The sequence below is a fragment of the Ictalurus furcatus genome, chromosome 18 (assembly GCF_023375685.1).
Source record: "Ictalurus furcatus strain D&B chromosome 18, Billie_1.0, whole genome shotgun sequence".
Lineage (NCBI taxonomy): Eukaryota > Metazoa > Chordata > Actinopteri > Siluriformes > Ictaluridae > Ictalurus > Ictalurus furcatus.
The window spans coordinates 10,015,820-10,040,873 of record NC_071272.1 but is presented as its reverse complement, the minus strand read 5'-3'; the positions used below and the strand labels follow the sequence as shown (position 1 = coordinate 10,040,873).

The window sequence follows — 25,054 nt, the reverse complement described above, 5'->3', positions numbered from 1 at the left end:
GTTAGGAACAAAACAAGCATTATTTATTCACCAAGCATTTCATTTGAAGGTAGGTAGCATTTTAGTTGAATGTTTTTAGATTTGTATGCCCACATTGATGTGGTCAGTATCACAAGTCCAAAGCAATGGTTTCAGGCACACACAACAAGCCCAGGTATTGACCTATTCATATCTGATTAGAGATGTATGCCTTCTACATAATATAAGTATATAACAATGGTAATGTGCAGTGTGTGGAAATCCATTATTTATTTTTCGTTAATTGTGCAGACAGTAATGGAAGAGTACTTTTAAAGATTAGTAAAGTACTAGTATATTCTCCCCTACATCTTTTTTTCAGAGGAGAGCAGAGACCAGGGCCAGAACAGTGGGATAAGCTGGAACAGTTCTCTTTTGAAATATGAGATTACTGCATATTCTAACTTTGTATTTAAGCATTTCTGAGCAGGTTTTTAAAAAAAAATAAAAAAAATAATTATTATTTTTTACTTATACTCAGCGCTAAATTACGCAAGAATGTAGATTTCCAGGAGAGAAGAGACAGTCACTTGTGTAAGATAAAGATTTAACAAACAGTCATTTCATTAGGGACTATTCCCCAGTGGTGGGCTTTGAATATCATATTCAGTCAAAATTTCATGACCAATACTGTCTGTACTCTCTGCGGGTTCTGAGCTACATGTTGCACCATGTTGCTTGTGCGCCTGAGACCCGTCCTCTCCTTCAATTACTGCCTCTTCTTTTTGACTGTCACCCTCAAAGATGGCCCCTTCTCCCTGATCGCCATCATATATGATGTCCTCAGGGTTTGGAGCAGGTGGACAGAACTCCTCGTCAGGTAGCAGCTGATGAAACACTAATTCAGCCTACAAACACATACATACAAATTCAAATTATTATAGCAAGTAATTAGTTGATTGACCATATCTACTAGGGTTTGGAGAAATAACTTTGTTTGACTGCTTTGGAATGCTGTCTTGAAAGATGCATCAATGCAAGAAACTTATTAATTGATTATTTAAAAAACAATTATTGTTTGAAAGGGTGCACCTCTATCACATCCAGCTTTGAATGATACATAAGGAATAAATGCAAAGGGGCCTGGTGTATACTTGACACATGACTTTGCATTCACATGCAGAAACAGCATGAGCAGAATTGTTCACTAATCTGGTGGATTAAATGAGACATTCATGAGATGGCACATCAGAGCCAATAGATCCCTGTCCATCAGGTTTCCAAGTCAATCTGTAAAATGTTTAGTGATCGTGCACAGTGATGCTGAACACACTGACAACACTTTCCACCACCGTCATGACTTATCATTAGCTGCATCTCAAATCTATGAGAAATCGAAGTATGACTTTGAAACACAGCACTAGTTTGTTTAGTGGAGGTAGATGAACAAGGAAATCTGGCCATTCTTATTGCTGAATTGTGTGTCAGGATAGTGAAAAGACAAAAAATTGTTTAAATAAAAAGTAGTTTTTATTTAAATGTTTTTTATTTGTATGACACTCCCAGCAACATTTCAAAATAGCACACAGTAAATCGGTCTTCATAGATCAATATTTCTAATATTAATTTGTAAAATAAATGAATAAAAACAAAGGAAGATAGTGTGAGTTTCTCTTGTGACACCATTTGTGACACCAAATCACAACCCCAAGTTTGGGACCCCATATATTATCTTGTTAAATCTATAATATTGACTATTGAGGAGGAAAATATACAGTATCTTGTTTACCACAGTTAGCTGGCTAGATTGTTGCTAACAAACAAACCTGGAGGCATCCATGTTTTTTTCCCCACTTTGTAGAGTTTGAAAATGATTTCATAATTCCAAGCTTCGACTTCCACCATCCGAGTTACGTCAAGCGCAGCATTAAGCTCAATAGAGCAAGAGAGTTATGCAGCTCCCACTGATATGGATTTTTTTAAGGGTCAGTGCCGATGCTGATATCTAGAAAGCAGTGTGGCCGATATAACACAAATTTACAGTAAATGAGAAATAGAGAAAATTGGTGAAACTAAATAAACATTTATTGTAAATGGGTCTGCACATATAGTGCTTTTTCTCATTCACCCATTCTCACCCCCCCCCCCCCACCCCAATGGCAGCAGAGCTGACATGCAAAGCACTAGCCTGCCATTAGGAGCAACTTGGGGTTCAGTGTCTTGCCCAAGGACACTTTGGCATGTGGAGACATGTGGGATGGGAATTGAACCAGCAACCCAACAATTAATGGACAACCCACTCTATCACCTGAGCCACAACCACCCAATAATACATAACTCCAATTTAACCCTACACACCTTGGAACCAAGATACAATACCCCATCCATATGGCAAGCCATTTTATCTTTTAATAGTACAATTGTAACAAGTTGTAATTAAATTTTTACTAGTCACAGTTACCAGTAAGAATTGTATGTTTACTAGTCAAAAGTGATTTACAGATATCTTGAACTGAATTAAAGTTATCAACAAATATTTTTAGATTAGTAGTAAATTATTAACATTTCAATCCTAGATGTCTGCAATATAATTCTTACTAATCAAAACTCACTCAGCCAGTTAAAAACCAAGCCATTTAATGCTTAAATGCAATCATCTTCGAGGATGTACAGACTTGTAGGATATTACCAGACCAGAAAACCTTTATCTCAGGAATACATTAGTGTTAGACAGTATAGAGTTAATGTTTAGTGTAATGTATTGTGGGTAGTGTAGATTGGGTGGGAGTTGAGGCTGTGAATGTGTGCGAGTTGCATTCAGAGAGAGAGAGAGAGAGAGAGAGAGAGAGAGAGAGAGAGAGAGAGAGAGAGAGAGAGAGAGAGAGAGAGAAACTCTTTGAAACTCACAAATCCAACATCCAGCAATTATTTTCATACCAGCCCAAATTAACAAAACCAAATTTGAATCAACCGAATTATTAAAGCTAGTAAAAATGGATATTGGGACCACTGGGAAAGCAAAAGTAAAATCCAAAGTAAACTAGAATGTTATCGGGCCCTAAACAGAAAATGTGACCTGGCAGAAAACCTCTTCAGTGTCAGAGATGTAAGGGGGTGCTATAGTGCAGTGTTTTACATTTTGGTCCATATCGCATGAACTGAGAGTCCTACAAAAAATTTTTTTCCTCTGATTCCTTGGGTTCTCCCCCAAAAAAAGCCTCAAGAACCATTTTATGCAATACTAGTCCTAGGATTTTTAGATTTTTATCTTCACAAATTTGGCATCAAACTACTCAGCAGAGTGTATTGAACTCAATAACGTTCAAAAACACTGAGGTTTTTTGAACAATATAGCCACCAAATGTCAATCAGTGCAAATGAGGCAGAGCCTAGTTTTTCTCAAACTCATGATTGCTTTTGTGGATTTGCATGAAACTTGAACGGCATATACAGGACAAGACTCTGAGGTCATTTGCAAAGTTTGGGGAAATGTCATGGATAAGGGGCAGGACTAAGGTCAGATAACTGTTGCTCAAGAACCATACATCTCATCGAGCTGAAACCTGGTGTACTGCATATCTATGCTAATCTACAAGTGGATATTTTAATGATGACCTGATTACTTAAAAAAAAAAAAATGGCTACCATCAGCAGGCATTTGGGAAGGTAAACATTGAACCATTGTCATAATACTTGAAAGTATGGTCCCTTTATAACGTCATGAAACACTAAACTACATTTTCTGAGATTTTAACAGGAGGTGTTCGTATCGCACATCATAAAAGACAATCTTGGCATCTGTTAATTTTAACTGTAGGAGAAAACTGGTTAATTTTGAGCTTTTTTCCCCCGCTATTTTCATCTTCCTGATTTAAAATCTTGTCCTGTCAAACGTCACAAGCAGTGACATGGCAATGTACTATAGTACTTCGATGACTTGTCGGTGTCTCAATTATTCTTGAGCCTGCGTGTTCTTATCCAATGAGAAGATGCCGTCTCATAATTATTCTTGACAGCACGTGGTGCTTTCCTACAGATGTAGTACATGAGAGAGGCGTTCAAATGGGTCGCAAGTGTTTGCTTCAGTGGTGTAAGAGTTCGAGTGTGTTTTCTCGGGAGAGCTATGAGAATTGGAGAAAGGTGGAATTCGTACTTGCTCAAGAAAGCAGCTTGTGTCTACACAATGATGCGGTACTAAGTCCCAAGGACTTGTCCATCCCTTCAAATGAGGTATGTGTCTAATTTTACCCAGGATAGTTTTACCTGCCTTTTGAGCTAATTAAACAGTTTAAAGCTTGCATGCAGTCGTGTGCAAGACAATGCACTTTTATTAGTGAAAAGCTCGAGCCTATTAGCTAGCTAACATTCTGACACTTCTCCCATCTGTGCTGCCTCTGGTTTTATTTAATGTTTTTCTCCATAGTCATGGGGTTCAGCTGGACTACACGCAACTAGGCCTGATTACTGCAAACCCTGTTCAATCAAATCAACATTTAAATAGAACTTTTTCAACAGCATGAAGTTGGTTAAAAGGTCTTACCCAGTAACACACTATGCCAAAGCTGAAAGAAATTCCAGAAATGATGAGGAAGAAGGCGATTGAAATACATCAGTCAGGGAAAGGTTACAAAGCTATTTTAAAGGCTCTGGGACCCCAAAGAACTACAGTGACAGCCATTATCTCCAAAGTAGGCACAATAAGGAACCTTCCCAGAAGTGTCCAACTTTCCAAAATTCCTCCAAGAGCACAGCAACTATCCTTCCAAGAAGTCCCAAAAGACCCAAGGACAACATCAAATGAAGCACAGGCCTATCTTGCATCAATAAAGTTCACTGTTCATGACTCCACTATCAGAAAAACACTGGACAAAAATGGCATCCGTGGATGAGTGGCGAGGTGAAAACCACTGCTAACCCAGAACAACATTAAGGCTTGTCTGAATTTTGCCAAAACACACCTTGGTGATCCTCAAACCTTTAGGGAGAATGTACTGTGGACTGATGAGTCAAAAGTGGAACTGGGGTCCCATTAGATCTGGTGTAAACCAAACACAGAATTCCACAATAAGAACACCACACCTACGGTCAAACATGGTGGTGGTAGTGTGATGGTGTGGGGATGCTTTGCTGCTTCAGGGCCTTGGCAACTTGCAATAATTGAGGGAAACATGAATTTTGCTCTCTACCAGAAAATCCTAAAGAAGAATGTCCAGTCTTCAGCGCAACTGGATTACGCAGCAAAACAATAATCCAATGCATAGGAGTAGGTTCTAGTCATAGAAGTAAGTCAACGTCTGATCTCCATTTATCAGAAGCGTTTGGTTGTAGCTAAATATTGCTGCTAAAGATGGCACAACCAGATTTTAAATTTAAGGGGCCAATTAATTTTTCACATTGCTGATAGGTGTTGGATAACGTTTTTTACTTCAATAAAAAAGTAAAAAATAAATAAAAACTGTTTTCTCAGGTTGCCTTTGTTTTATGTTGCATTTCGTTTGAAGATCTAAAACTATTTAGTATGAGAAACACAAGAAATCAGGAAAATATTTTTTCACAGCACTGTACATGTAGATAGAGTTTTAATGTTTGAAAAACAGATGGAGTGAGTGATACACAGATTGATAAAATGAAATATGGAGAGATAGTGTGTGCTACAGACAGACTGATAGAGAGAGTGAGTAGCATTGACAGAGATCGATTAAGTGAGGGTCTACCTGTTACAGATACAGTATCTCACAAAAGTGAGTACACCTCTCACATTTTTGTAAATATTTGATTATATCTTTTCATGTGACAACACTGAAGAAATGACACTTTGCTACAATGTAAAGTAGTGAGTGTACAGCTTGTGTAACAGTGTAAATTTGCTGTTCCCTCAAAATAACTCATCACACAGCCATTAATGTCTAAACCGCTGGCAACAAAACTGAGTACACCCCTGAGTGAAAATGTCCAAATTGGGCCCAAAGGGTCAATATTTTGTGTGGCCACCATTATTTTCCAGCACTGCCTTAACCCTCTTGGGCACGGAGTTCACCAGAGCTTCACAGGTTGCCACTGGAGTCCTCTTCCACTCCTCCATGATGACATCAAGGAGCTGGTGGATGTTAGAGACCTTGTGCTCCTCCACTTTCCATTTGAGGATGTCCCACAGATGCTCAATAGGGTTTAGGTCTGGAGACATGCTTGGCCAGTCCATCACCTTCACCCTCAACTTCTTTAGCAAGACAGTGGTCGTCTTGGAGGTGTGTTTGGGGTCGTTATCATGCTGGAATACTGCCATGCGGCCCAGTCTCTGCTTCAGTATGTCACAGTACATGTTGTCATTCATGGTTCCCTCAATGAACTGTAGCTCCCCAGTGCCGACAGCACTCATGCAGCCCCAGACCATGACACTCCAACCACCATGCTTGACTGTAGGCAAGACACACTTGTCTTTGTACTCCTCACCTGGTTGCCGCCACACACGCTTGACACCATCTGAACCAAATAAGTTTAGCTTGGTCTCATCAGACCACAGGACATGGTTCCAGTAATCCATGTCCTTAGTCTGCTTGTGTTCAGCAAACTGTTTGTGGGCTTTCTTGTGCATCATCTTTAGAAGAGGCTTCCTTCTGGGACGACAGCCATGCAGACCAATTTGAAGCAGTGTGCGGCATATGCTCTGAACACTGACAGGTTGACCCCCCCACCCCTTCAACCTCTGCAGCAATGCTGGCAGCACTCATATGTCTATTTCCCAAAGACAACCTCTAGATATGACGCTGAGCACATGCACTCAACTTCTTTGGTCGACCATGCCGAGGCCTGTTCTGAGTGGAACCTGTCCTGTTAAACCGCTGTATGGTCTTGGCCACCGTGCTGCAGCTCAGTGTCAGGGTCTTGGCAATCTTCTTACAGCCTAGGCCATCTTTATGTAGAGCAACAATTCTTTTTTTCAGATCCTCAGAGTTCTTTGCCATGCGGTGCCATGTTGAACTTCCAGTGACCAGAATGAGGGAATGTGAGAGCGATGACACCAAATTTAGCACACTTGCTCCCCATTCACATCTGAGACCTTGTAACACTAACAAGTCACATGACACCAGGGAGGGAAAATGGCTAATTGGGCCCAATTTGGACAATTTCACTTAGGGGTGTACTCAGTTTTGTTGCCAGAGGTTTAGACATTAATGGCTGTGTGTTGAGTTATTTTGAGGGGACAGCAAATTTACACTGTTACACAAGCTGTACACTCACTACTTTACATTGTAGCAAAGTGTCATTTCTTCAGTGTTGTCACATGAAAAGTTATAATCAAATATTTACAAAAATGTGAGGGGTGTACTCACTTTTGTGAGATACTGTAGACAAACAGATAGATAGATAGATAGATAAATGGATAAAAAGAAAGATAAATGGAGAGACACTGATACATGTAGACTGTTAGAAATTTTTACTGTTTGAAAGGAGTGAAAGAGTGATACAGGTAGACTGATAGTAAGAAATATAGAGAGTGTGACTGTGTGCTACAGGTAGACTGACAAAAATATAGATAGAGTGTGTGTGGCATTGATAGAGATAGATGAAGTGAGTCTCTGCTGCAGGTATATTGACATACTATAGACAGATAGATAGCCAATAGTCGTACAGCTGATTAGATAGATAGATAGATAGATAGATAGATAAATGGAAAGAGACTGATACATGAAAATAGATATGTCAAGCCAACATTATTAAGCTTATAAACAAACAAAATTTCCTGTTTGAGAAATTCTTTACATCCACAACATCAGCACCCTCAAGGGAATCAACAGGAATAAGAATCTTGATTTAATGTCAATTTTACACATTTTTACTTATAGTGCCATCTAGAATTGAATTTAGACAAACCTTCTTGGAGACCCTTAGGGTGAGATCTTTCAGTCACAAAGCTTTCACTAGTGTGACTCTCAGGGGAATGTTTCTGAAGCACAGGGCTTTTTATTTCAGATTCACTGCTGTTAGCTAATTGCACTGTCAAAGTCAAGTTGCTCTCTGTAGTCTTAGATGTTTTTTTTTTTTAAATCCTGTGTTCTCCAATACCGAATAGAGTCTCATGTCTGTGGCTATAAACTTAGCAATCCCGGTCATGATTTCTTTAGGGTGGATTGGACCAGCAGGGAAAGGCTGTCTGAATGTAGCAGAGAGCGGTGTGCGTGTTGCTTCATGATTTTATCTAGTTCTACTGACAGACACAGAGGAGAGATGTCAGCACGTGTGGCTGTGTTTCTGGTTATAGTGCTGGTGTTTTTTGCTGTTATTTGTCTGGTTTCTACACTGTAATGTCATACCTCAGCATCATACCTTAGTGTGAAGCCTAAGTGCTCCCATACACCAGACCCTAAATATTTGCAGTTATATTAGCAATATTTCCAGTTCCTGCTTAATGCCATCTGTAGCCTACTGTTTTCCTTAGTTGCTGTTAATGTGCTAGTACACTAGTATTTTAACATATTAGTCTGTGAAAAACAACCTACTTAGGAGAAGTGTGTTGTGTTGCAGACTCCTGTAGCCTATCCTGATGTAAGGATAAAGATAAAAGTTCTTGTTCAGATTAGGGACTATGGATTTGACCAAGTTTAAATTAGAGCACGTGAGCAGAGGGGAGCACTGATGACTGGACCGGAGCGGAGAGAGCCTTTCTTAAGATTCCACTCTGCTCGCTCGGACTGCTCAGCGCTGCTCGCTCAACCCAGGATTCATTTGCTGGTTTGAGAAACTGCAAAATAAGCAATAGGTCTAAGGTTATGGAGTTCAAGTATTGTTTTAATGAAGTTGCAAACCTTATACATAAATGCACAGTAAAAATCAAAGTTAAGAGCGAAGGAGGAAAGGAAGTGGGTAGAGACTGTGAGAATTAGCAAAGATTCCTGCTGGAATCTTAAATGGCACATTTTCAGAAAGCACGAGGATGTGCTATGCAAACATAGTAGCAAGGGCATAACCTGGCATGGGCATTTGAGGCTGTAGCCCTGAAGATTTTTTCTTTACCCTGAATAATTCACTTGGGGCGGTTTGTCACTACAAAACTGAACGTAAAAGAAGGCAGCAGCGTTGTAATTTTGTATCTTCAGTGAACAGAAGCAAGACCAGTCAGACAGGGTTTACAGGAAAATATATACAAATACTCATGTCTTATTGGCTGACAGGTCTCAATTCTGCCAAATGGTAGCTCACAGTCAGTTAGTGTGAGGGAAAATGGATATATGCCAATTTATTTATTTTTAAACCAGTAAAGGGGTTGAAACTGAAACACTAACATCCTCTCAAGCTGAGCCAGGAGAACAAGGTGTGTAAATGTCTATACAAGTTCCAAGTTAAAAGAACATGATTTGAGCAAAGCATACGGACATCTAACATCTTTTGCATGGCACTGTAGCCAGCTAAAGCGATACAATGATAACATAAGTTGTGCCTCCCTCTGGATGGCAACACGAAACAAGCCTAACCTCCTGTTAGATAGCCAAAAAGTTTTATATTTTATTGGTCTGGTAGTCCTGCAAACATTGATAACACAAGTTTTAAGATAAATTCAACATTTTGTCTAATTTTCAGATTTTTAAGCAATTAGCCCTCAATGATTAACAGTCCAGCTAATGCCCCTGTATGGTAGTGCAGCAAAAAATAAGCCTTAAATAAATTAATAAAAGGCACAGCCTGTAACAGAATGTCACAAATATCATAAATTATCATTTCTACTACTATAATTGAGGCATTTATTCAAGTAATGCATTACAAACAGAAACAAGTATATTACAGAGAAATTTCATGCAGAATATTGAGCGGAGTGTCAAACAGCTCCGCTTCACTCACATGCTCTGGTTTACATGTCTATAGTATCTCACGTTATATAAGCAGTGTTTTATATGTACCAATCTGAGGAGGGGAATCTGCCAGGCCAAACATACATATAAACTGAGGATTGAAGAGCACTTCAACTCCTCGGATCCCCGGCGTATGTGGCAAGGCATACAGACCCTGACAGACTTCAAAACACCCAGCACGGTGCCTCCCGCCAACTCTGCCTCCCTCCCTGATGAGCTCAACCAGTTCTATGCTCACTTCGACAGAGACAACATGGAGACCCCCCTCAAAGTGGTTCTCCCACCAGGTGATCAGCCTCTCACACTCTCCATCACAGGTGTTTGCTCTACTCTGGGCAAGGTGAATGCACGGAAGGCAGCTAGCCCGGATAGACTACTTGGGCGAGTGCTCAGAGCCTGTGCAGTGCAGCTGGCTGGGGACTTTACGGACATTTTCAATCTGTCCCTGGCTCAGGCAACGGTCCCCACCAGTTTGAAGACTGCCACCATTGTGCCAGCACTCCACTGCCTCGGCCCTCAATGACTTCCATCCGGTTGCACTCACCCCCATCATTGCAAAGTGCTTTGAGAACCTGGTCCAATCAGACTTAAAATCCTGTCTCCCTGCCACATTGGATCCACATCAGTTTGCCTATCGCCGCAATAGGTGAACAGAGGACGCCATCTCTATGGCACTCCACTCTGCATTGACCCATCTAGACAGTCGAAACTCATATGTCAGAATGCTGTTCATTGACTTCAGTTCAGCATTTAACACTGTAATTCCCTCTAAGTTGATCTCCAAGCTCAGCCAGCTTGGTATCAGCACTTCACTCTGCAACTGGACTCTGCACTTTCTAACTAACAGGCCCCAGTCCGTTAAGTTAGACAACTTCTCCTCCTCCATCATCACCCTGAACACCGGCGTGCCACAAAGCTGCGTGCTGAGCCCACTTCTGTACTCCCTCACTGTACCATTGAGAGCATACTCACTAACTGCATCTCAGTCTGGTACGGCAACTGCTCCGCTTCCAACCGCAAAGCACTCCAGCGGGTAGTTAAAACTGCCCAACGAATAACCGGCGCCCAGCGACCTACCATTGACAACATTTACCGCAAGTGTTGCCTGGGACGGGCAAAAAACATCATTAAGGATGCCTCCCACCCTAACAATTGACTTTTCACCCTCCTCCCTTGCGGCAGGTGCTACAGGAGTCTACATTCCCGCACAAGTAGGCTCAGGAAGAGCTTCTTCCCCAAGGCTGTGACCCTGCTAAACTCAAACCCTCCACTCTAAAATTCCACTCCTTGCATTATACTGCACTGCTCAGTACTTTATTGGACAGTTATTTATAGGATAGTTACTTGCACTACTCATATTTGCATTAGCTGAACAACCTCACTGTTTAACAGTGTTCTGTACATATATCATTCAACTGTACATACGTTGATGTTCATACTGTACATACCTCTCATCTGCAATCCCTACTGTCTATATTTTAATATATTCAATGATACTGTATTTTTGTAACTCCACTGGACATATTACTTCTATTGCACTTACACTGCAAGACTTACTACCGCACTTTCTGTGTGTGTGTGTGTGTGTGTGTGTGTGTGTGTGTGTGTGTGTATACATATATATATATATCGCTATACTCTTGCACTTCATTAGCTCTGCACTTGTACCCTGCTTAATGACAAAATCTAATCTAATGAGGATTAGCCTATTTCATACCACAGAGTAGTTGACTTCTTGAATCTGATTGGTCAGAAGGTCTGCATTATTTTTGTATAACAGCATGGCTCGGACAGTATGTTCTTCTTTACGTATTAGGCAGACTGTTCACAGTATTCTTTAATTCACATACACATCGAATCAAGAGCCCTGTATTGAACGATATAGGACATATTTTTACACGTCTACTTAGCATACAAAGGGAAAATTAAAGGGTTTTAGGAATCAGTTCATTACTCTCAAATCTAGAATTGGCAGAAACTACCATCCAGCTTCTGAACAACAAAGTACACTGATTAAAACTCTCTGCTTTGAAATTCTAGATCACAACTTTATGAGAAGAAGGAACAAAAGTCTTGGATAAAAGCAGCAATCTTGTGGTGATCTGATATTGAAAAGGCTGTGAGCCCCAAGAACGTTGGGGACAGACAGCGGAACTGGAGTCTGCATTCCTGCAACACTGTCATCAGGAGCTATTGATCGAATGTAGTCACTGCTTGAGGTATTTTAGACATACACCTAGTTGCTAAAAGAGAACTATACCATGAGTAATAGATATGAAAATTTAAAAGATCAGCTGTGCTTTAGTGTGGAGATAGTGGGGCTGAAGTTGCGCCAAAGCACAAAAGAATAATAATAATAAAAAAAAATTATACAATTTTCAGCAGGCCATAAATTGGCAAATATACAACGGTGGACCTTCTATTTTAGTTAAAGACATCCATATCTATATTAGTAGGAGTGAAATAGAACCATAACTACAGTACAATACATAAATGCCACACACTGTGCGAGGAAAAAAGAAAATGGGAAACTTAAAGTAATAATTCAAATTAAAGTGCCTAGCTGCATTTTATTGCCTCTTTCTTGACTTTATCAACCCATCATATCATGTCCTGCCAGCTGTTTCATCACCCCTTGCGAACTCACCAAGTTAATGGAGTAATCGCTGCCCAAGCTGTCATCGGGGCCTGTGCACACATGGACGTTGCTTGGGAGATTGTAGCTGCTGTTCTCAAAGCCAGATGTGTCCCGCATGTTGAAGTACATCACCCACAATACCACAGGCTTCTCATTCTCCTCAGATCCTGCACATATCACAATTAAGAAGACTACCTTGAGAGACCAGAGACTTAGAATGGCAACTGTGTAGAACAGCGCTCACCAACCCTCTTCCTGAAGATCAATGCTCCTACAGGATACAGTTTTGGCTAATTAGGAAGGCTTATAATGTGGGTTATGTAATTTGAGATGTAAGACAGTCTGGTATTAGAGAGGCTCAAGTGTTTAGTCGTGTACTGCAAATCATATAGGTAAAACTCATTATTTCTACGGGAAGCACGGAAGGGGCGGGGGGGGGGGGGGTTGGAATACATGTTTTTACTTTTTTCTTTATTCTGTTGTATTATAGAGCACTGCAGACCAATTGAATAAATGATACAGCTATAATTGTGTGGGTAAGTTTGTATGGATATCAGATTTGTGGTTTCTATGTGTGTACTGAACATTTTGTGTGAGAACAGTTTGAAAGAAAGAAATTATATTGTGCTGGAAATCACAAATCCCACCCCATGTATATGAGTCAAGGAAGGATACTGAGCTTTTAAGAATTTTGCATTATGTTTAGAAAAAAAAAAGAAAAAAAAAAAAGGTGTTTAAAGGGTTAAAATTCTGAAAGTGAATGAATGATTGGTAATTATGATCAGAACTGATGCTGATAAAAAAAAAAGTGAAGTCAGTGAACGTGGAAAAAAATAATATATATTTTTTAACAAGGACATTTTTGTCCTATATGGACCTGAGTGGTAGTTTTTTTTTGTTGGTTTTTTTTTTTTTTTTTTAAATATGAATTAATCAAAATTAATGTTCCTGTTAATCAGTGACATATCAAAGACTGTAATAATTTTACTCATTAATGGTTTATGGAAGCACTGATTTGTTTGCCTCATTCGGTTTGGTGTATTGATAAAGTTATCAATTACTGATGGTTTGCTCATGTTAACTAATATGTTCAATAATGTTAGTTGTAGGAACCTTAGAGTAAAGTGTTACCCTTGCAGGTGCTAAAGAAACACTATTAATTTCTATACAATACAAACTAAAATGTACCTTTAAACATCTCTATGTCTTTTTCCCAAAATCTTCTCAATCTTCTTCAGTGAAATCTTAATGTAATCCAGCCAGTGCAGTTGCGTTTTCATTTTCATGCAGTTTCATGGAATCCTATGCCAGGGTCACTTATATGGTCAAACATAAGAAAAGTATGAGTGGGTACATGTGTGTGTGTGTGTGTGTGTGTGATGTATGTGTCTTGTTGAAAGTGTAAAGCTGTTAGTCAGTATTGTTACCCTTCCTTCCCAGAGTGGCATGGTGATTTACTTACTTTGGTAAAGTTGGTAAATCTATGGCTGGACAATGAACAATTTATATGCACAAAGAAATGTAATACGAACAATTGTTATACATATGCACATCTACTCATCAGGAACACAATCACAAACAAAAGGAATCAGTTTCAAAATGTTTTAAAAAGTGAAAAGTTCACAGGCTGTGATTAGCATGACTAGCTTGTTTTAATTGTATGAATGTGTTTTTGTTGTTGTTTTTTAAGTATTGAATAATGAACGACAGACAATCCTGCTATATATAAATAATGCATGCCGGGGTGGTGTAATACTACCCTGAACTCATCAGGAAAAATACACATACCAATAGACAAATTAATCATATGATACATGAATATTTTATGTTATATATGACATACTATGAAGCCACAGTGTAACACCTGTGTATCATAAATTTGGGTGGTTCTATGTGCATTTCATGTCACTTATGAGAACTTAAGACCTTGATATAAGGACTCACTGTGCCTGTACACATCCACTCAACACAAATAAATAAGTGTCGGTTCCCCTGTTCTGTTTACCTACTCTTCTTATATAATTATTCTTCCTCAAGGTCTGTCAGTATATGTTCTAAAAGTGTACACATATTTAAGCATCTCCCACACATACATGTTTCAAAAGTGAAGATTAGTCAGATTAGTCATCAATGAGCGGAAATGCACAGTTGTATAGCAAATATTCTGTTAGTATACTACTATACTGAGTCTGCCTGACAGAACACTGTGTTTTGACCACCCTGATATGATTAAAGTTTTATACTGAATAACAGTTAATTTTGATAAGGATTTAGGCTATTGCAGTACAAATTAGTAATTCAAAGTGCTGCTAGGAAAATGAACCTACCACAGTATGCTACAGCAATGTAAGAATTTAATAATACTTGGCTAATGCACAAGAATCATCATATTTCCATTTGTATTAAATTCTACATTTCCTTTAAAATGAAAAGAAATGGTGTTTATTTCATGTAAATTTGTTGTATGTATATAGATTCAAATGCTTGAACAGACATTCTTGACAGTATTCTGTCCATAAGATTACCATTAATACTGAAGTCATATGTGTGGGTGCTCCAATTTAAATTGCCTCACAGTGCATAACAGAAAGCAGCAGGAGGAGTTGCTGGCCATTGCAAACCAGTATTGATCTCCATAATGGTTGCTGTCATTATTATAAAGACTCAATGACTGTCAGCACAACATGAGAGCTTTCTTTTTAACAAAGAAGAAACAGATGATCTCCATTGAGGTAGCCCTGGATAAAGACAGGATGGCAGAATGTATGGCACATAGGCATTTGTGTGTTGGGTAAAAAGAACACCTGCAAGAAAACCCATATGTTGGACTTCCCCAAAGTGTTGTCACAAAGTTGCACAAGTGTATAGGATGTCTTTGTTTGCTGCACCATTAATTTCCCTTCACTGGAACTAAGGGGCCCAAACCTGTTCCAGCATGACAATGAGCCTGTGCACAAAGCAAGGTATATAAAGAAATCGTCTGTCAAGGTTGATGTGGGAGAATTTGGGTGGCCTGACCTCAACTCTGTTGAACACTTTTGGGATGAATTGAATGCTGACTGTGGACCAGGCCTTCTCGCCCAACATCAGTCTGACTTCAATAATGCTCTTGTAACAGAATGGGCACAAATTCCCACTTGCATGTTCTAAAATGAAGTGGAAAGATTTGCCAGAAGAATGGAGGTTATTATAACAGTAAAGGGGGACTAAATCTAGAATGGTATGCTATCGGAGTGATGGTATTTGGCAATACTGTTTATCTATACAAAAAACTTTTTGTGCAAGTTAATGCTAATTCTGTTTGCAAGATTATGAGGAGCATGGGTGTGACCAGTGGTACAAATCTAACACTTGATATGATTATACAGGATCAGAGGTGTCTCAATGAGTTAAGACTAACAAAAGGTGGCAGCACTGAGACAGAAAAAGACACTCGTTTCTCTGCCTGTACACTGTCATACGGACAAATGTTTGACAGTTTACTGTTGATCCTCCCTAATGCACATGCAAGTTTACAGGGTTTATAGGGACTCTTGGACTTTTGGCTGCAGTGTAAATGTACTGCACTCACTGATCATATAGGCAAACTTGCACTTATTAAAAGAAGCAAACATATGCAGAATGTTTATGAATGATAAAGTCTGTAATTTAACCCATCTTGATGTAATTTAACTCAAACCAAAAATGTTAAAAATTTCTGGCCCTCCCATAATATCCTGGAATTCATGATGCAATCAATGATTCACAATTGTATTCTACAGTGGGTGTTTTATTGTACATATCGTTCCCAATGTTTTGCTAAACTTGTGATGGTGCATATGGTACAAATAAAATACAAATTTTAGTCTCATCATATAGCAACATCAGCTTCAGTTGTAATTCCAATAGTACTTTGTTTAGTTCAGGTACCACATTTTGTGGGTTGCCCTCAGAATTGGCTTCTTTTATGAGACCATGGACATCACCACTAATAATTAATGATTATTTTAATAGGTAATTGTTTGTTCAATTCTTGAACCAAAATGTACAATTCCGAAACTTGTGTGTTCATCTGTGCTTCCTTCACCATCCTTCTCAGTGAGTGTGGGTATGCTTACACATCCAACTTCTATAAACAACCTTTTGTTGGAGGAGAGCCAAGTAGTTTCTAAAAACCTTTTTGCAAGGGTGCCAATAATTCTGGAGTTGACTGTGGTGAAGGACACTAACAAGATGTGATGAAGATGACAATCTCACCTTGTATAGATTCCTCTGTACAGCTGCTAGGTACATGAAAGAGCCTGGAAACAACAGGTGCCAGGTCTTCATGAGCTGAGCCTGATGATGAGCAGGTCAGATGGACCAAATCTGTTTTTAAAAAAAAAAAAAAGAAGAAAAAAGCAAACAACTAGGCTAATTAAATACGCTTCATTTTATTTATATTATTTATTTACACTTAGTGTTATTTGAAAAACACAGATATAAATAACTCAATTAAATTTAATTTAAAAGTTAAATAATTGTCAGTCCTGCATGACAATAACAATAATAATAATAATTATAATAATAATAATAATAATAGTAGTAGTAGTAAGAAAAGCTGCAAGCAGCATATTGGAGGGCCAAGCAACCAGCCGCACATTCACGAACATGCTACAACTGTTGCCTACACAATCTTGATAACTTCTCAATAGACTGATGATTTGAGCCAAATTTGGTGACGATTAGACACAATTTGGAGGAGGATTAGGGGTCAAAAAAAATGTCACTCGTGTTCTCACGATACAATCGAACCTGGAAGCGCTGCACTGCTTATAGCAGAGGAAGAGGGACCCTGTACACAAACTACAGATAGAACAATCTTTGTAACAAACATATCCGCAGATTTTGACATAGAGGAGGATTTGCATTTTTTTTGTTTGTTCTCGTTAAAAAACATACAAACAAAAACAAACAAACAAAAAAAAAAATGCATGCATCCTGGCTCTCTCGTGAACGCACATCGGAGATCTATGTAGAAGTGAATAAAACTTTATTTTGTGAATAAAGACTTAATTTTACTTTTGTTGTGCACACAAAGCATTCATATCACTTCATAAAATTGGGATGAAACCAGTGGAGTCACATGGGTTACTTTTACGATGCCTTTATGATTTTTTGGAGCTTGAAAGTTTTGGTTAAATGGACTGTACATGGAGGGACAGAAATCACTTAGGTTTCATGAAAAATGTCTCCATTTGTGTTCCAAAGATGAACCAAAGTCTTATGGGTTTGGAATGACATGAGGATGATTAATTGATGACAGATTTTTCATTTTTGGGTAAACTATCCTTTTAATCTTAGGATCATTGTTTTATGTCACAAAAACCTGCCAACTTAAGAGGGTGTGTAGACTTTTTATATCCACTGTATATGTCTCAAAGATTTTAATGTAACTAGAAGTGGATACATAGATACATCACGGACAATGCCAATTCTTTCTTATTCTTATTGCTTTTTTGTAGTAGAATACTGCGTGTGTGTTTATCAAAGAACATATCTTTGCATATATGGAACAATTAAAGAACAATTAGGGTTAAGTTTTAGGGATGATCAAAAGATGCATATAAGAAGAGATTAGAGTTTCAGCTTTTATTTTCTGGTATTTATATGTAGATCTGTTAAACGACAGTTTTTAGGCGAGCAAAAATATTGGAACATGTGACTGACAGGTGTTTTATGTTACCAAGGTGTATCCTGTTAGATTGATTGTTTAAACAATAAATTGCTCTGAAAATCTACTCTTGGCATCAGCCTTCAGCATCATCCATGAAGACCGCATTTGTTGTTAAAAAGGATAGGCCAACATGAAGATCAGAGAGCTGTCTCTGGGAGAAAAGCAAGCAATTTTGAAGCTGAGGCATTGTACAAACACTGGGCATAGCCAATAAAACAATTTGGAATGTCCTGAAAAAGAAAGAAACCACTGGTATATTGTGCAACAGACACCGAATGGGTCAGCCAAAGAAAACAACAACAGTTGATGACAGAAATATAGTGAGAGCTGTGACGAAAACCACAAAAACAACAGTCAGTGACATCACCAACAACCTCCACAGGGCTGGGGTGAAGGTATCACAATCAACCGTCGAAGAAGACTTTTACAGCAGAAATATAGAGGTATAGAAATGCAAACCACTCATAAGTACTAAGAATCGGAAAGCTAGATTGGAATTCATAAGGAAATACATAAGGAAAAAAAAAGACGACTCTGTCAGATTATATGGTGAGGACACGAGACCTTTTGACAAAAAAACCTTCTGCTTTCGTGGGAAGATAAACGAAAGTCTTATTGGTTTGGAATAACATGAGTGTGAGTAGTTGATGACAGAATTACATTTTTTGGGTGAATTATCACTAACCAAAATTTTACAAGTATTTATTTAACATCAAATTTTAGTCGAACGCACACTGATATAATTTTTTCACATTAACAAACTCAATATACCATTTACAGAAACCAAGGGCCCTGTGCTAGACCAAAGCATGTGATATTGGGGGAAAGGAGAAGGGCTTCCAGGCTGTGTCAGTAAATTTGGGAAAGTTTAAAAAAAAAAAAAAAAAAAAACTAGTAATATAATCTGAAGAAAAAAAAAGGCTCTGGATATCATGGCCGTGTACTATCATTTAGGGACAATAAAATCATTATAATGCACATTCTATTATTAATTTATTCTATTATTAATTGTGATTTTAGCTAATTCAGATATTCAAGAGCCTACTTTGCGGTAATAACATGCTGCAGCTCAGTGTCAGGGTCTTGGCAATCTTCTTACAGCCTAGGCCATCTTTATGTAGAGCAACAATTCTTTTTTTCAGATCCTCAGATAGTTCTTTGCCATGAGGTGCCATGTTGAACTTCCAGAAATCAGTATGAGGGAGTGTGAGAGCAATGACACCAAATTTAACACACTTGCTCCCCATTCACACCTGAGACCTTGTAACACTAACAAGTCACATGACACCAGGGAGGGAAAATGGCTAATTGGGCCCAATTTGGACATTTTCACTTAGGGGTGTACACACTTTTGTTGCCAGCGGTTTAGACATTAATGGCTGTGTGTTGAGTTATTTTGAGGGGACAGCAAATTTACACTGTTACACAAGCTGTACACTCACTATTTTACATAGTAGCAAAGTGTCATTTCTTCAGTGTTGTCACATGAAAAGATATAATCAAATATTTATAAAAATGTGAGGGGTGGACTGACTTTTGTGAGATACTGTACCACCAAACACTGATTTTAGCAACCTAGGATTATGAAGTAATCACAAATGACCCATAACCTTGAGGACTTGTCCTGAGTCATGCATTGTGTAACTTACAGGTTCCAGGCATGCACGTCATGGAGAATGAACTGAGCTCCACCATCCTTACAGCCGGAGAGGAAGGCTCAAGAGGAGGGACGGTCACCAATGAAATCTGCACAATGGACATACAAGGATAATAAAGAGGGCAAGGGTAAGAAAAAAATTATAGTATTATATCTCAATACTGTACAAAGTCAAATGATTTGCTTCGGGGGAAAAAAAGAGACTTAACAGGATTGTACTCAGTCTTTGCAGTTTATCAAACACTGAAAGCACTAATAAGAGACAAAGGTCCTGTTGACACCTGGCATTAACGTGCATTCTGGGTGATCAGATCATAAGTGGCCAGTACAGGTGTGACCGGGGTCAAATGCATCCCAAAGGTACATTTTGGGTTTTGATTACTAAAACCACATTCGGAAGAAGTCTAGGATGCCATGACCACATCCCATTTGTAGTGTGAAAGCTAATGCATCTTGATGCGTCTTGGACAACATAAAACACGTAATCATTGCTACAATGTAATCAAAAGCATAAAATACATACTCGTTGTGAGACTGTTTGGAAATCGCCCTGAAAAGTAGAGCTCTCCACCACTAAGATAATGGATTAAGACAACACTACCAGCAGAGACAAAAGCAGCTGCTGTTTGTAGTTTCTTTCGCTGTCTCTTCTCCTATTCATTTATAAGTTTTGTTCGCAGACCACACAAGCGAAATGTTTGAAACAGTACATAAAGGTAGATTAAAATGGCATTCGTGGGACATTTCTACCTGAAATTAAATGCAGCGGAAGGCTGACATAATAAATTTGCACAACACCCTTTCTCCTGTGGAAAGATGCATGAAAGCCAGCGAACGGCTATGTGTCTCGGCTGTCCACTTGTGATCCAATCATTCAGGACGCATGTTAATGCCAGTTGTGAATGGGGCCATGTCCAGTAGTTAGTATCAATCTTACCTACATACACATACAGTTGCAATCAAAATTATTCAACCCCTATTGCAAATCAGGTTTATTGACTTTGAGCTGTTTGCAATGAACAAATCAAACAAAAGCAATTGAAATAGTTCAACACAATGAATGCTTCAAGAGGTTTCCCCAAATTCAACTGAAAATGCAACTTATAATGATTTCTCCAGTCTCAAAATTATTCAACCCCTGAATGGAATCCCTCACAACAGCACAAATATGCAAAACAGGTGATAAGCAGGCCTGATGCAACTAATCAAGGGCTGCATTAGTTGCATCAGGTGTGCTTGAGCTGGAACATATGAAATACCTGAACAGGCTAGGGGCAGAAAATACTGTAAATGAAATACCTGGACGGGGCAGAAAACAGAAGCTATCAACAGCTGCAACCAGATTTCTGAGAAGGCAGGTTGTGAAAAACTCTTGCATGATTGTAAAAGACCTGCAGCAAGACTTGGTGGCAACAGGCACTGAGGTTTCAGTGAGCATGTGTACAAACACAGAAGGTTTCCGTGCCAGAACTCCAAGACATAAACCACTACTGACCCAAAAGCACAAGAAAAGTTGGCCCAAAATCATATAAATAAGCCACAGAAGTTTGGGATTCTGTTCTGTGGAGCGATGAAACAAAACTTCCGCACGATGGATCAGCGGAATGTCTGGAGTAAGAAGAATGAAGAAAGAACACACTGTCCACGTTCACGCATGGTGGTAGCTCGGTGATGCTCTGGGGCTGCTTGCATCCGCTGGCACTGGAAACCAGCAGCAGGATGGATTCATTGAAGTATCAGGAAATATTAGGAGAAAATGTCATGTCGTCTGTGAGGAAGCTGAAGCTTGGGCGTCATTAGACCTTCCAACAGGACAGTGATCCCAATCATACCTCAAATTCAACTAAGGCTTGGTTGCAGAAGAAGTCCTAGAAGATTCTACAGGGCCATCACATTCACCTGACTTGAACCCCATAGAAAATCTCTGGTGGGATTTGAAGAAGGCGGTTGCACGCAAGCCCAAGAGTATTATTGAACTGAATGGGCTCATGAGGAATGGGCTTAAGATTCCTCAGGAACGCTGCAAGAAGCTATGCATTTTCAATTGAATTTGGGGAAACCAATTGAGGCATTCGTGTGTTGAACTATTTCAATTGCTTTTGTTTGATTTGTTCATTGCAAACAACTCAAAGTCTGTAAATTTTGACAATAAACCTGATTTGCAATGGGGGTTGAATAATTTTGATTGTAACTATACACGATACTTTGCTTGTATCTTTCTCATTTGTAAGTCGCTTTGGATAAAAGCGTCTGCTAAGTGAATAAATGTAAATACACAAGGACCAAGAAAAAAAAAAGTTTGTTTACATACCAAGTGCATGTAAATATTTACATTTATTGGATTTGGCAGACTAAATTATCCAGAGTGACAAAAGTGCTTTGAAGTCTCTATCAATAAATATATCCTGATACTGGTTCACTAGGATAAGACTAAAAATTACAATCGATCTAAATAATATTTTGGGGAGGTAATATAGTAAGAAAAGCACACAAACATTTTTTAAGTGCTAGTTTAAGTACTTCAGGAAGAGGTAGGTCTTTGATGTCCTTTGAAGACTGCCAGTGCCAAAACAGAGAAGAGTCTTGATGCATGCCTTCCTTGTAACCCGAGAGGTGGTGGGACCAATCGAGCACTGACAGAGGATCGGAGAGAGCATGGTGCAGTGCGGGGTGTGATAAGTGCTTTGAGGTACGGTAAGTGGGTGCTGGTCTATTTTTGTCTTTGTAGGCAAGCATCAGAGTTTTAAATCTGTTGTGGAAAGCTACAAGAAACCATTGGAGGGAGCACAGCAATGGGGTGGTGTGGGAAAATTTAGGAAGGCTGAAAACAAATCACACAGCTGCATTCTGTATCAGCTGCAGAAGTTGAATGGTAGGAATGAGTTGCAGTAGTCCAGTCTCGAAATGGAAAGGGACTGAACAAGCACCTGGGTAACCAGTGTGGATAGAAATGGATGAATCCTTCTGATGCTGTAAAGGATAAATCAACATGGGCATGTCAGATTAGCAGTGTGTGGGGAAAAGAACAACTGGTTGTCCATGATTATACCAAGGTTGCATGCAGTGACCGAAGGTGAGATCAGAGAGTTCTCCAGGGACATCGCAAGATCTGGACATGGGGATGAATCACATGGGATGAACAGCACTTCAGTTTTGATTAGCTGATTGATTAGCTGCGATTCATGATGTCTGAATGACATGCTGAGGTCTGAGAAAAACATGACTGTGTGAGGGAGGAAAGGAGAGGATGAGATGAACTGTGAGCCACATAGCCGTGGTATGAGAACCCATGTGAGAACCCAGGATCTCACCAAAAAATCGAGTATAAAGGGAGAGCAGAAGAGGACCAAATGCTAAGCCTTGTAGGACACCAGTGGAGAGTCTGCGTGGAGATGATGTGGATCCCCTCCACATCACCTGATATGACATGTGATGCGTGCAAACCCAATGGTACTCTCATTATGCTGATTCATAAATGCAGATAAATCCAGATATAGTCCTAGAAGTTTTATTCCACATTATGCTAAACCAAAAATACATCAGGTGGACTGACTGGAAAGCACAGAAATGATATGTCTTGTTAAAACAGTAAGATAAAAAAAAATTAATTGTAAAGGATAAATAGCTAATTAAACCATGTCTGAATATTTTGTTTTGTCACAGCCACCATTTCTCACTTCACTTGAGTCTTAAAAAAAAAAAAAAAAAAAAAAAAATTATATTTGGCAGATATATTTTCTGGCAGATATATATATATATATATATATATATATATATATATATATATATATATATATATATATATATATATATATATATATATCTCCACAAGCAAAGTATTAATGATCAATTTTACAAAATATTTTAAGCAATGAGAATCAAATCAAAATGAATTTTTCAGAACAACTACTTCTGATTCACACTGGATTTTGCTTTCATTCTTTTTTAATTCTGGATTTTTGCTTCTGGAATTACTCTTCTGTTTCTGGAATCGTTGTTTTGCTTCTGACTTTTGGCACATTTTATTTATTTATTTTTAAACTGGGTGGGTCTTAGAAGGTGGCGTTCACCTTAAATCTCTATTGGTAAACTGATTTTGGAGTGGGAGGTGTTCTGAAAGCTAGCTACGCCCAGCCCATTACCAGTGGAGCTGCCTCTGGTATGGCGGAACGAACGGAACAGAGTGCTCCACAGAATGGAAATTGTATTGTACTTGCATTAAAAAGCTGGCAAAAAATGGGTAGTTACTGAATTGGTTGTAGATGCATTCACATATATTTATCATACAAGTGTATGATAAATTCCATCCAGTTATTTAGCAGTTTAAAAAGATAACTAGGTAATGAGGCTGAAACTGGCTTCTAATTCACCAGCTTCTTATTCTGTTTTTTCCCCCCACTTTCTGCCCAATTCCAATACCTTTAACTCTTCATTAGGAAAAAGTCTCAAAAATATGGCACCTATTCATGAAACTAAATATGTGCTTTCAAGATGCTCAATATGAAGAAATTTACAGTACTGTACAATTCTTTAAATCATGGCACTATGAAGTTTTGACATGAAATGGCATTTGACAATTTCATATGAAAATAACTGTAATGATAATGTAATAGGCATTTATGCGCAGTGGTGGTTCAGGGGTTAAAGGCTCAGGGTAACTGATCAGAAGGTCAGGAGTCAGGATCAAAAGCCCCAGCACTGCCAATCTACCACTGTTGGGCCCTTGGGCAAGGCCCTTAACCCTCAATTGCTCAGTTGTATAAATCAGATAAATGTAAGGCGCTCTGGATAAGAGTGTCTGCGAAATGCCGTAAATGTAATAATAATGATCTAATGGTATATAATAATAATAATTATATAATGGCGTAGGCAAAAAGTGCAATTTGCCTGCATTTGATCTGCCACATTCACAGGCCCATTATTTAAAAAATCCTAAAGTTAACTTTCTTCATACTGAATATTTCTACAATACATTACACTTAGTATTTTCATATGATATTGTTAGATTTTGTTAAAAATCTAAACACACACACAGTGAAGTGTGAAACTTGAACTTGAAGGGAGCGAAAGCTGCAAGCTAGTGACCGACCCTCTTCTGCTGGTTTGTTCTTTTTGGTCGAGTTTTTGAAACTGTGCTGAAAAGCGCAGTGCAAATAAACACTAGTGCAGCGCTCTGATAAAATTCACCCTGCCCTGAGTCTACCTCCGCACCCAAAAACACTGGATTCTACAGTGATGCCAAAACCCAGGATCAAGAAGGA

General features: G+C 38.8%; 1 protein-coding gene across 1 annotated transcript in view; it reads right to left on the bottom strand.

Annotated features, from left to right (window-relative positions):
* Nucleotides 1–225: 225 nt before the first annotated feature.
* The window catches only part of chm (CHM Rab escort protein), a 92,404-nt gene continuing 67,575 nt past the window's right edge, over nt 226–25,054 (bottom strand). Inside the window, exons 12-15 of the mRNA XM_053648342.1 lie at nt 19,786–19,882; nt 16,678–16,788; nt 12,451–12,608; nt 226–866 (exon numbers count right to left, since the gene is read on the bottom strand). Coding sequence (XP_053504317.1) covers nt 585–866; nt 12,451–12,608; nt 16,678–16,788; nt 19,786–19,882 — 648 coding nt within the window. The 3' untranslated portion in view covers nt 226–584. The remainder of the gene's footprint in view (nt 867–12,450; nt 12,609–16,677; nt 16,789–19,785; nt 19,883–25,054) is intronic.